We start from the raw sequence: 10,478 nt of genomic DNA, 5'->3' as shown, positions 1-10,478 counted from the left end.
GAGTCCAGACACCCAGGAGACAAAGCACAGGTTCTGAGAGCCCAGCTTTCTCCAAAGTGAGATTAGCTGCACTTCAGCCTCTCCTGAGTGGCTGGGTTTGTTTCTGTGCAGGGAAATGAGACTAAATGCTAATTGTAGAAGGAATAAAAAAGATCTCTTACAGCCAGCCAAAACCCTTCAAAAAGATGGCTTCTAGAAATGGTACCTACAAGAGCTGCTGAAGAGATGCTGAGATGCCTGTTGCAGGTGGGGTTTTTTGGTTCTTTGAGTGAAATGGGGTGGTGCCTGTTGGCTGGAGCTGGCAGTGGGAGCAAGAGAAGCACCCACTGATGCCAAGAGCCCAATAAAACAGGAACAGAAACCACAGAATCATGGAATAGTTTGATTTGGAAGGATCCTTTTGCAGGTAATCTAGTCTAACTCCCCCTGCCATGGGCATCCTCAACTAGACCAGGCTGCTCAAAGCTGCATCCAAATGTGTCCAGGGATGGGGCATCCACCACCTCTGTGACAACCTGTGTCAGTGTTTCGCCACCCTGCTTGTCAAACACTTATTTAATATCTCTAATCTTAAACGGACTGTCCTTCAGAGATCTGCAGCAAAGAGTTTTTTCTGCACCCATCACTAAAGGCTTTCCTCTAGTGTCCTTCCAGGAGAACTGCCCGAACTTCCCTCGGAGTGCGCAGCCACTAAACCGAGCAAATCCAACTTCCCAGGGCTGGACAAGCCCCTCGCGGAAATGACCGCGATCGGTGCCGGGACGCGGCGGGGAGCGGCTCCGAGGCGGGGTTTGGGGACGGCCGGAGCCGGCCCGCACCGCGTCCCGCATCGCCCCGGGCCCCGATCCCCGCTCCGCTCCGCACCCGCTCCGCTGCCCGCGATGTGTGCGCTGCCGGCGCTGCTGGCGCTGGTGGCCGCGGCGCTGCTGGCGCTGCTCGGGGCCGGACGAGCGGCCGCCCCCGGCTCCTGGGCGCCGCTGAAGCGCTGGGCCCTGGGCTGCCTCCTGCTCTGCCTCGGCGCCTGCCGGCAGCGAGCGGCCGCAGGCTCCGCCGAGCCGCGCCGGCCGCGCCCGCTCCGCGCCGACCCCCACGTGAGTGGCCCGGGACCCCCGGTCCTGAGACCCCCTTCCCCGGGACCCGCTTCTGCGGCACCCTGTTCTCATATCCTGGCATCCCTGTGTCCCATATCCTTGGCACTCCCATCTCTCTGTTCCCCTGGCACTCCATCCCCTGCATCCCCACATTCCCCCAGTCTTGGAACTCCTATTGCCAGTATCCCCACGTTCCCCCGGTCTCAAAACTCCCATCCCCAGCATCCCCACGTTCCCTCAGAATGCCTTTTCCCCTTTGGAGTCAAACTTCCCTGGACCTACACCACCTCCACCCCACTGCATCCTCTGCATGCCCAGCCCTTGTGTTGCCTGTCAATCCCTCAGGTACTTCCATTCCCTGCATCCCGGTGCCTGGTACCCCTCACTGCCCAACCCCATTTCTTTTGAACTGTCCTTTATTTTGGCTGAGGTTTCACTGCTGCTTTTAGAGCTGCCTGGCTGTTCTCAGGGTGCCTGCTATGAAATACAAAAAGTGAAAGCAAAATGTGATCCCTGAGCAAAAGCCTGTGGAAAAACAAAGGATTGCTGACCTTCTCCCCTCCCTTTCCTGCCTCCAGCTGGAGCTGAAATCCGTTTCCCTTTCCCCAGGCTCTCGATTCCTTGTACTTCACCGGCTTTGCAGAGACCAACAGGACCTTTGTGATTGCTCGCCTCGCCCGACGTCCCGCTGGCCTCTGTGAGATGTGGCTCTTCCTCAGGCTGGATGGGATAGGCGAGTTCGAAGTGAGTGCTGGATGTGGGGTGATGTTCAGGAGCAGAGCTTAACTCCTTTCTTCAGCCTGTGATGGGATCCCAAGCCAAGGTTTATGTTCTCTGCATCTTCATACCTGTAAGGCACCAGTGCTGTGTCTAAAGGCAGGGCTAGAAATGGTCAGAGTACTGGGTATGTCCCTTTTTTTGTAGGATCTGGCACTCATTCCCCTTTCCCATAATCTGCACAAAACAGAACATTTTTCTAAAAGGTGCCTTATTAAATCCCCCAGGAGGAATTTGAGCTTCCAGTCTTTCCAATCAGGTGCAGCACATGGTTGATGAGTTCCATTTTCTGCTTATGGTTAGTTTTTCGCTCTTTTTTAATTTTCATGCTATAAAACCCATTTGGAATTGCCTATTTAAAAGAGAGGGGAAAGCTTTTACGGAGTTTTATGCACATCTGCTTCATTCTTGCTGAAAAGAAAGCTTAATCAGATATCATTAATCAGACTTTTGCCTGAGGATTTTCTTTTTTTATTAAGAGCTGGCTACATACTAAAGAAGGAGAGAAGACCTGACATAAATCCCTTTGCACTCAACTCTTTTTATGTTCACAAATCTCTTTCACTAAGTAGCCATGACCAGGAGAAATCCTATTTGGAGAATATAGAAAAAAAACCATAAAGGATTGATGTGCATTATTTTGGGTTTTTAGTAATATTTAGTATAACAAGACTGCTTTGTGGCATCCTCACAATTGAATTAAGCAAATGTTTTGTCTTTTTAGCACCCACAGCACCCAAACATGATGGTGAGAGATGAATCCAAAGAGATCTGGAGTGGAGGAGGACTCACTATGGAATACTTGGAGCCCCAAATGTGCTGGAAGATAAATTTTGATGGATTACTCAGGTATTGCAGCACTCCCTAATTTCATTTATCTGCACATAAAACCAAGGCTTTTTTCAGCACTACCTGGAAATACATTTAATTTATTTTAAATTTAACCAGCATGAACCAAAAGCTGTTTGGTAACTAAGACACTTTGATTTTTAAGGAACGAAAATAAACCTGGTGGTGTAGAGTATTATAGATTCATCTATTCCAATTCCAAACATGCAAGAAACATTTTGTTGTTTGTTTAGGAGTGATATAAAATTACAGTGCTTTGCCTTGCAGGAAAGGATCCTACAGACAGCAGTGGAGTGAGGAGGAAGGAGAACTTGTTCCAGTTAAATTCTCTTTGCAGTAAGTTTTTCATCTTTGCTTTGGGATGTACAGTAAGCTCATGCCTCATTTAAAATGGCAAAAATCAGAACTTTCCAATAAAATACAAAGATTGCCTCTGTCAAAGTAGCAAGTGCACAACTTGGCCTAGTATGAGCTGAATGCTAATAATGTCTTTTTTTTCCTCTCTCTTTTTCTAGGTGGGAGAACTCCACAGATGTTTTTAACTTTAATGTTGACAGTAACCCCAGCACATTTGCTCGTGCTTTAGCCCAGGAGCCGTGGACCATCAAGCTCTTCCAGAGGGTCAAAAAGTGAGGGGCAAGATTAATATCTTCTGGGGTTAATAATAATTTTTTCTACAGTTCTCTTCAAGGTCTGATGTGTGTTATAATTGAATTTAGAAGGTAGTTTAATTTGAAGTGCTCTAATAAAGGACATGGCTCTTGGTTTCAATGCCACACAACACCTGGGGGATCCTGCACAGAGGTGGGATCTTCCTGATATCTGAGTGAAACCTTCAGCATCAGGAATATTTCTTATTCTTTCTGTTTTCATTGATTTAGGCAGCTCCCAAGTCAATGGTCCAGGTATAGCTAAGAAAAGAAATATAATCTTATGAGAAAGGAGCTGAAGTGGGTATTTAAAATACTATACAAGCTCTGGAGAGCTAAAAATATGAGATTCAGTGGTGTGAAATTATGTATATCAATAATGTGTGTGTTTTGGTGATACCTGCTGAGTTCTAAGCAGCAGCTGTTTGGCAGCCCAGCATTTCTTCAAACAAAGGGTGGTGTTATATTCTGTCAGGGTGAGAATTTGCTGCTGTTTCATTCTCAGGTGTCACATATGTAACAATAACTGGGAAATGTAGAAGTGATGTGTAAAATCTGGGATAGCCATGGTCCAGATCTCTGAAATTTCCTTTATTTTGGGGGATAAATGCATCAGATTGGCATTGAGTCTTCCTGAGGAGGGCTGGAGCTCTTGCCTGTGCTGACCCACTCCTTTCTTTCTTCCAGACAAAGGGAGCAGCACTTCCGACACGAGCAGTGGGGCCGGTCTGTTGGAGAGATTGAAATAGAAGATGCTGGGAAAACTCAGCTTTCCCTCAAAGGCATTCGGAGCCACTCCTATGGTAACAGCACTGGGAGGAATTCCCTCCCTTGGGAATGCCTTCACTGGCACTGGCAGGGCAGGGAGGTGAAGGATTATCTGTTAAAATATCCAGTTCCGTGCCTGGGCATGAGGTGAAGACATTCCAGAGGAAATACCATCACTGGTTTGGGGACATACATTGCTTACCAGCTTATCAATTACTGGATATTTCTTTATCCAGAAAGGTTATTGTGAAGCCAGGTACTGTTAGTTCACATTTCCCAGGAATGGTGGAACTCCAGGGTGGGGGATTTTGTTCTTTTTTTGCAGGTGTCCGGAGCTGGGCTGAGATTCGCCGTTACGTCATGATTTTGGCACACTTTGAAGTAGGTATTAACATGGCAATGTGCTGTTTAACCAGGAAATTTTTCTGAACTTTTCAGGCATATTTAAGTATCCAGAAATAAGGATTTGGGAACATCCATGGTGTACAGTCAGAAGTGCTCACTGGTGGCACCATTAGCCCAGATCAGTGTTGAGAGCAGCTCTCAAAAGCAGAGCTTTGTGTGCAAAAACTGAGATTTTGCTACAGTGGTTGAAGCAAAACTTGTTTGATAACTTGAAACAGTTTGTTTGGGCTCCTTCAAGAAAAATTAGGCAGGCAGCTTTACAGGAGAGATTCTCAGCTGCTGCAAGTACCCAGCACTCCGTGGAGTTGCTGCAGTGCTGATTCCCATTAATGGGAAGCCTGAGGTGTTTGAAGCATCCTAAGCCTTCATGACAGCAGTCAGCAAATATTTCTGCCTGTGCTGAGCCATAATTCTCTGCTGTGCTGCGTGGGGGAGAGGCAGGGCTGTGGCTGCTGGGAGCACACAGCCCAGGGACATGCTGAGGGCAGGCCCTGCCAGCTGCCAGCCAAGCCCAGCAGATGCTCCTGAAAAGGCATTTCCTTTGCCAAGCCAGGCATAAATCAAAACTCTCTATTATAGGCAGCATTACAGGGGTTTAGACTGAATTCAGAATAAAAATTCTTTACCCAGCTTGGAAAATCCCACTTCTGTACAAATCCTGATTTATCATGTGCCTGTGTATCTTTTACTAAGACTGAGCTTTGGCACCACAATGTGTACAGCCAACCTCTCCCTGTTGTCCTGTTTTTCAAGACTCAAAGTGGCTGTGGTTGTTCTGCCCCTAATTAAAAGCCAGCTGACTTCATTAAGAAGTTTATTGCATATTGAAGGTTGGAGTCCTCTTACCCTGAGTGTCTGTACATTTATGGCATCAGAGAAGGCTTAAATTTGCCTCAGAGCAGCCCAAGTGGAGCATGAACAGTCCAGACCTAAGGATGGAAGAGAAATTAGTAAATCCAGGAGATTCCAGTTCCTTCTTAGCATTTTCCCAATCTGCTGCTCCCAGACATAGATGAGTACAGGTTAGGAGTGAAATCTGGTCATAGTACACCAGTTTTGTACTTCTTTTCAGGCTGTGTTTCCTTCCTATGTCCTCTTGCTGTGGACTTTCTGTTGTTCCCATTGTCCTTAATTTGTCCTGAACGTGTTTGGTTTATATTCCTGGATTTGTTTGCAGCCAGATTTTCATGGAAGCTGTAGTGAGAGGATTTTAAAGTGTGAAGCCATAGCACATTGCATAAGCTGAGTTCTGTCCAGTGTCTTCTTGGTCCAGCCAGTGAAGCACCCTCAGAAATGAACCTGCACAGCTCTGGCTGCTTTTTCTTTCTTCTCTCTTGCAGGATGGGACTGCAGCACATTTAACAGTTATCAGCATGCCAGCCACCACAGCTCAGTAAGTGACCAAAGAACTTCATGTTGCTGAAACCACTTATCTTAGAGGTGGCAAAAGCTGCTCTGCAGGACACCTGTGTGTGAATTCTTGCTTTGAACCTGCACAGCCCAATTGCCATCCACGCCCTCATAATCCCTATTCCCAGTTTTTCATTTGCAGTTAGTCACAAGGACAGCTTTTACCTTCCTTTGTTTTCCTTTTCCTTTGATTGTTGAGGGCTGATGGAGCTGTCTGTCTGTCTGGATGGTTTAGAGGTACAAACTGGGCACTCCCAGCTGTTTGAGAAGATTCCAGCTGTAGTGGGGAATTCCACAGGAGCCCTGCCTTGCTCACTGTGCTCTCTGCATCCAGAGGGTTAAAGACCAATGTCCATAGCCCCAAGGTTGCTCCAAGCCCCATCCAACCTGGCCTTGGACACTTCCAGAGATGGGGCAGCCACAGCTTCTCTGGGCACCCTGTGCCAGGGCTTCACCATCCTCACAGGGAGGAATTCCTTCCCAATATCCCATCTAACCCTGCCCTCTGGCAGTGGGAAGCATTTCCCCTTACCCTGGCACTCCAGGCCCTTTTCCAAAGCCCCTCTCCAGCTCTCTTGGAAGTCTCCAGAGCCTTCTCTGCTCCAGGCAGAACAGTCCCAATTCTCTCTGCCATTGTTCTGGTGCATTTGAGTTTGGCTGAACTTTAAACCTGCTGCATTCCTGTCCCCTTCAGCCTCACTGTAGGTTATGTGTTTTTTCCTGATGGGAAGAAGGCTGGCATTGAGTGGTCCAACGCCTCCCTGGCTGAGCTGGCTGAGGATGGGCTTATCCAGGATGAGTATGGAGTCAGTTTTACTGCTGGTAAGCTCAACACAGTCCAGCTACCTCTGCCTTCATTTCTTGGCCTGCAGTTCCTTTAGTGCAGGAAAGACAGTTCAGTGAGATTCTGTGTGATCCTGGGGAATGCATCATCTTACACCCTGAGAAATCTGCTTAGAACCATAAAATCTTGGTTTGGGTTGGAAGGGACTTGAAGATCCTCTGGTTCCAACCCCACTGCCATGGGCACTTCCCTGCTTAAATTGAATTATGGTTGTGGTGTGTCCTGGGTGAAATGTTTCTGCAGGATCAGGGCCACAGGTTCCAGAGGGAGAGTTACACATTGTGTTTGTGGTGACTGTTGCTTGTGCTAATCCACATAAAATAGTGATTCCCACATTTTTGGGGTGTAAGAACATCTCTTATGAGGTGGGTTCACCTGGAAATATGGTTGATCATTTTGCTTGATTTACAAAGCAGACAGAACTTTCACTCTTCAGAAAATCATAAAACACCCATACACAAAAATAATAGATACTGGGATTGTTTTGAGATAAAATACTACTGAAAGTTGGTGACATTGTTCCCTTTTTACTCTTCTCCAAGGTGGCAAGAGCTTTGATGTTTCTGCAGCTCTGGATAAGCAGGCCTGCCCCGTGGTGTACAATGGCCTGACAGGGAGTGGAGTTTTCCACGAGTGCATTGCAGATTTCCAACTCAATGGGCTAACACCAGGCTGGGGCCTGGTTGAATTTTATTACAGGTAAAATAATGACAGACAAGAAGAGGCAAAACACTCTCATCTTTCTATATTGACTTGGATGGTTACAACTCCATAGATATTTGAAGCATAAATGCGCTGATTTTTTTACCTGATGTAAAAAAATGTTGCTCATTTAGTGCTTAATGTGTTTACTAAGTTGACAAGCACTCATATTATTTGAAAAGGAATAATTGCACAAGCACTTCATGGGTGCAGCAATTTGTTTATTATATAGGTCTCCATATAGGTTTATGAGTTGTAGCATGCTCCATTCTGGACACTCTCTTACTTAGAAAATCTGTCCCATTATAGAACTAAATAGTCCTCACCCCAACCTGAGGCAGTTTACAGGGTTAAACTTGCTCACTCAAGGATTTATTTGAACAGATAAATGTTCAGAAAATCCCCACAGAAGTGGCTCTGTTAAGGACAAAATTATATCCACAAAGAATGTGCTTTCCTTTTCAGTGAAGTGCTGTTCCTCCTGCCACGTGATTGTCACTCTTTTCCTGGAGCCTTTTCCATATGGAGTCTTTGCTCTCATGAAAGAAAAAGGCAGATTTTGTTGCTTACATTTTGTTTGCTTTTTAAAATAAACACTAATCCTTGGCTGCTAGAGGAAATGCCATAAATGACTTTCAGCAGATGGAGACCTCAGCTCCTTCCAAAAACCAAACATATTTAAAGCACATAAAACAGGCCAAAAGTGCAAAATACCTGCTGGTTGAACTTGAACCTGCAGCTGCTGCCAGGTCCCTGCTCCCTCCCCTCTCGGGCTGTGCAAACCTGCCTGGTGGAGGAAATGACCCAGCAGGGAAAGCCTCGGATAAATCCCAAACCGGGCTCGTTCCGCAAGCCCGGGCAGCCCCGCCGGCCCTGGAGCTGCCCTAGGGAGCCTTCCCTTGGCAGTGCTGACACAATTCCCGTCAGCTCCACCTCCTATCTGCTCCCAAATCAACCCCATGGGAGAAATGAAAGGGTGGGGGTGTTGTTCTTCCTCCTCTCCTTGAGACACCAGCTCAGCATCGCTGCTCTTCCTGCAGGGACGAGGCCGCCCAGCCGGTTCCAAATCTGCAGCTTGGTTCCAGAACAGAAGGACCTGACCCTGCCACCGATGCCTCTCCCCCGTGATCACCTACAAGCTCATCCCAGCAATGTTAGCAAGCAGCAGCTTTGCAAAAAAATGTAATTCCCTGCAAAAAACCAGCGCTGGTTTGAGTGTAGAACTCGTCACAGGATGCCGGGGAGGTCAAGGGTATAAAAGGATTTGGAGAGAAATGAGATCTATTTTTATTAGTGCAGCTTTCAGTGCTTGCTAACCAGGGTGGTCTGGAGGCAATTTGAAGGAAGCCTGATTGCAGGAGGAATGCACTGGGAGGGATCATTCCATGCTCTGTCCTTTGGTGTTTTTCCCAAACTTCCAGCTGCTCCCCACCGTGACGACCAGGACCTCGGGCTACGTGGATCACTGACCCGATTTAGCAGCTCCTCTCCTCTCTCAGATTTGTTTTTGAAATAAAAACTGCATATTTCTGAACTCTCTGGTTGTTATAGTCATTAAAACGTGGGAAAAACCTGATACAGGAAACTGCACTGATTTGATAGTTTTGTCTTTGTCTGTGTAAAACATGAAGTGGAAGGAGCAGGAGCAAGCACATCTAAATGAGGTGTCCTCTAGGAATAGCAGTAATGGCCAGTGAAATAAGTGGTGCAAACACGATTTTCCCTTGTCTGAAGGAAAGCCAGGGTCTGGTAATCCAGTTTAGAGAGGGATCTGAATTCCTCATCATTCCTTGGAGGTGCCTTATTAACCACAGCATCCACCAGAGTCACTGGCCCAAGGTAGGTATTCCCTATCTGGATGTATCTTGCTATTAATTACTGAAAATTAAACATACTTAAAATATGAAAAAAAAAAAGTTAAGTGGAAAGCGTGAAGAGGAGAAATTAAGGAAAGAAACCTTATAATTAGAATAGTAGCACCATTCCATTTCAGAAAATAGTGAAATCTGGGTGCACATCTTTGTGTTTTTATAATCTCTGCTTGGGCTGACAGAGGAAGAGATTTTAATAGAATTTAAAGAAGAATTTTTCCTTTCTGAGGCAGTTCCTACACTTTTTGCCACCACAACTTTTTCTGCAGAACAGGTTCATGAATATAAAATGATTCCAGCTGTATTTATGACATGCATGTCCCAGTTTGGGATGTGTCACTGAAGAAGGCTGGGTGCTGCAAGCCTGATGTGCTGTGTTTTATCAGCACCCTCCTGCAGCTGGTAGAGATTCCCATTCCCTAATTCCCTAATTAATTCCCTAATTTCTAACCTGACCCCTGTTGTGCACTCGTGCCCTTGAGCTGCACCCCAACAGGAGCAGGAGCTGTGCCCCTCCTTCCATGCAAAGCCCCTCTGGATGAGCCAAGCTGACTTCTGGGTGCTTTTCTTTTGGGATTGGCACTGATTCAGAGCTTTGGATTTTAGCTGGACCTCTATAAACCCTTCTCCAGTTACAGTGGTATTAATGGCCACATTCTTGTGAGCCTTGCACAAACTCAAAGATGTCTTAAATCTGTCTGTGCTCTCGTGGTCTCGAGGTGCTGAAACAGGGAGCTTCTAAATTTCTCCAGACAATGGTACTTTGACAGGAGGGAAGGCCTTATGCCTCTTTTTACACCTCAGAAATCAGTCAAATAGGTAATTTTAGAAAGGTTAGGAAAATAATGATGTTATACATCACAGTTTGTTCCTATTAAGTGTGTGGCTTGTTTTGCTATGATCTCAGGAACATCTGTTCCTTTTTTTCTGTGGAGTTCTTGTCATCTCTTTCCCTTTCACTTATTTCTTCAAGGCTAAAACATTAACATGTAGAAGGTGGAAGACAGGCACATAATAAAGCAAGGTTTTGGAGGTGTCAGAGCATGTAGATTATGAGAAAAATTGTTAATTATGACTCTGGAATCACAGTTTGAGAAATTGGTGTAAAAAT

General features: G+C 46.2%; 1 protein-coding gene across 1 annotated transcript; it reads left to right on the top strand.

Moving 5' to 3' along the window:
- Positions 1-791: 791 nt before the first annotated feature.
- On the top strand, positions 792-9,030 carry LOC135279422 (uncharacterized). Its single transcript, XM_064386815.1, has 11 exons — positions 792-1,091; positions 1,701-1,835; positions 2,593-2,717; positions 2,985-3,053; positions 3,233-3,346; positions 4,055-4,170; positions 4,461-4,516; positions 5,881-5,933; positions 6,645-6,772; positions 7,337-7,493; positions 8,537-9,030. The coding sequence occupies exons 1-11, from the start codon at positions 882-884 to the stop codon at positions 8,622-8,624; spliced, it is 1,251 nt and encodes a 416-aa protein (XP_064242885.1). The 5' UTR covers positions 792-881; the 3' UTR covers positions 8,625-9,030.
- Positions 9,031-10,478: the final 1,448 nt, after the last annotated feature.

Source organism: Passer domesticus, chromosome 12 (genome assembly GCF_036417665.1).
Source record: "Passer domesticus isolate bPasDom1 chromosome 12, bPasDom1.hap1, whole genome shotgun sequence".
Lineage (NCBI taxonomy): Eukaryota > Metazoa > Chordata > Aves > Passeriformes > Passeridae > Passer > Passer domesticus.
This window is presented reverse-complemented; position numbering and strand designations above follow the sequence as displayed.

What these genes read in the sequence shown, in the direction of transcription:
- LOC135279422 (XM_064386815.1), top strand. Translation starts at nt 882, where the DNA reads ATGTGTGCGCTGCCGGCGCTGCTGGCGCTGGTGGCCGCGGCGCTGCTG. An exon ending in TGGAGTCAGTTTTACTGCTG is followed by an intron (nt 6,773 to 7,336) that starts GTAAGCTCAACA and finishes CTCTTCTCCAAG; the next exon opens with GTGGCAAGAGCTTTGATGTT. An exon ending in CTGGTTGAATTTTATTACAG is followed by an intron (nt 7,494 to 8,536) that starts GTAAAATAATGA and finishes CTCTTCCTGCAG; the next exon opens with GGACGAGGCCGCCCAGCCGG.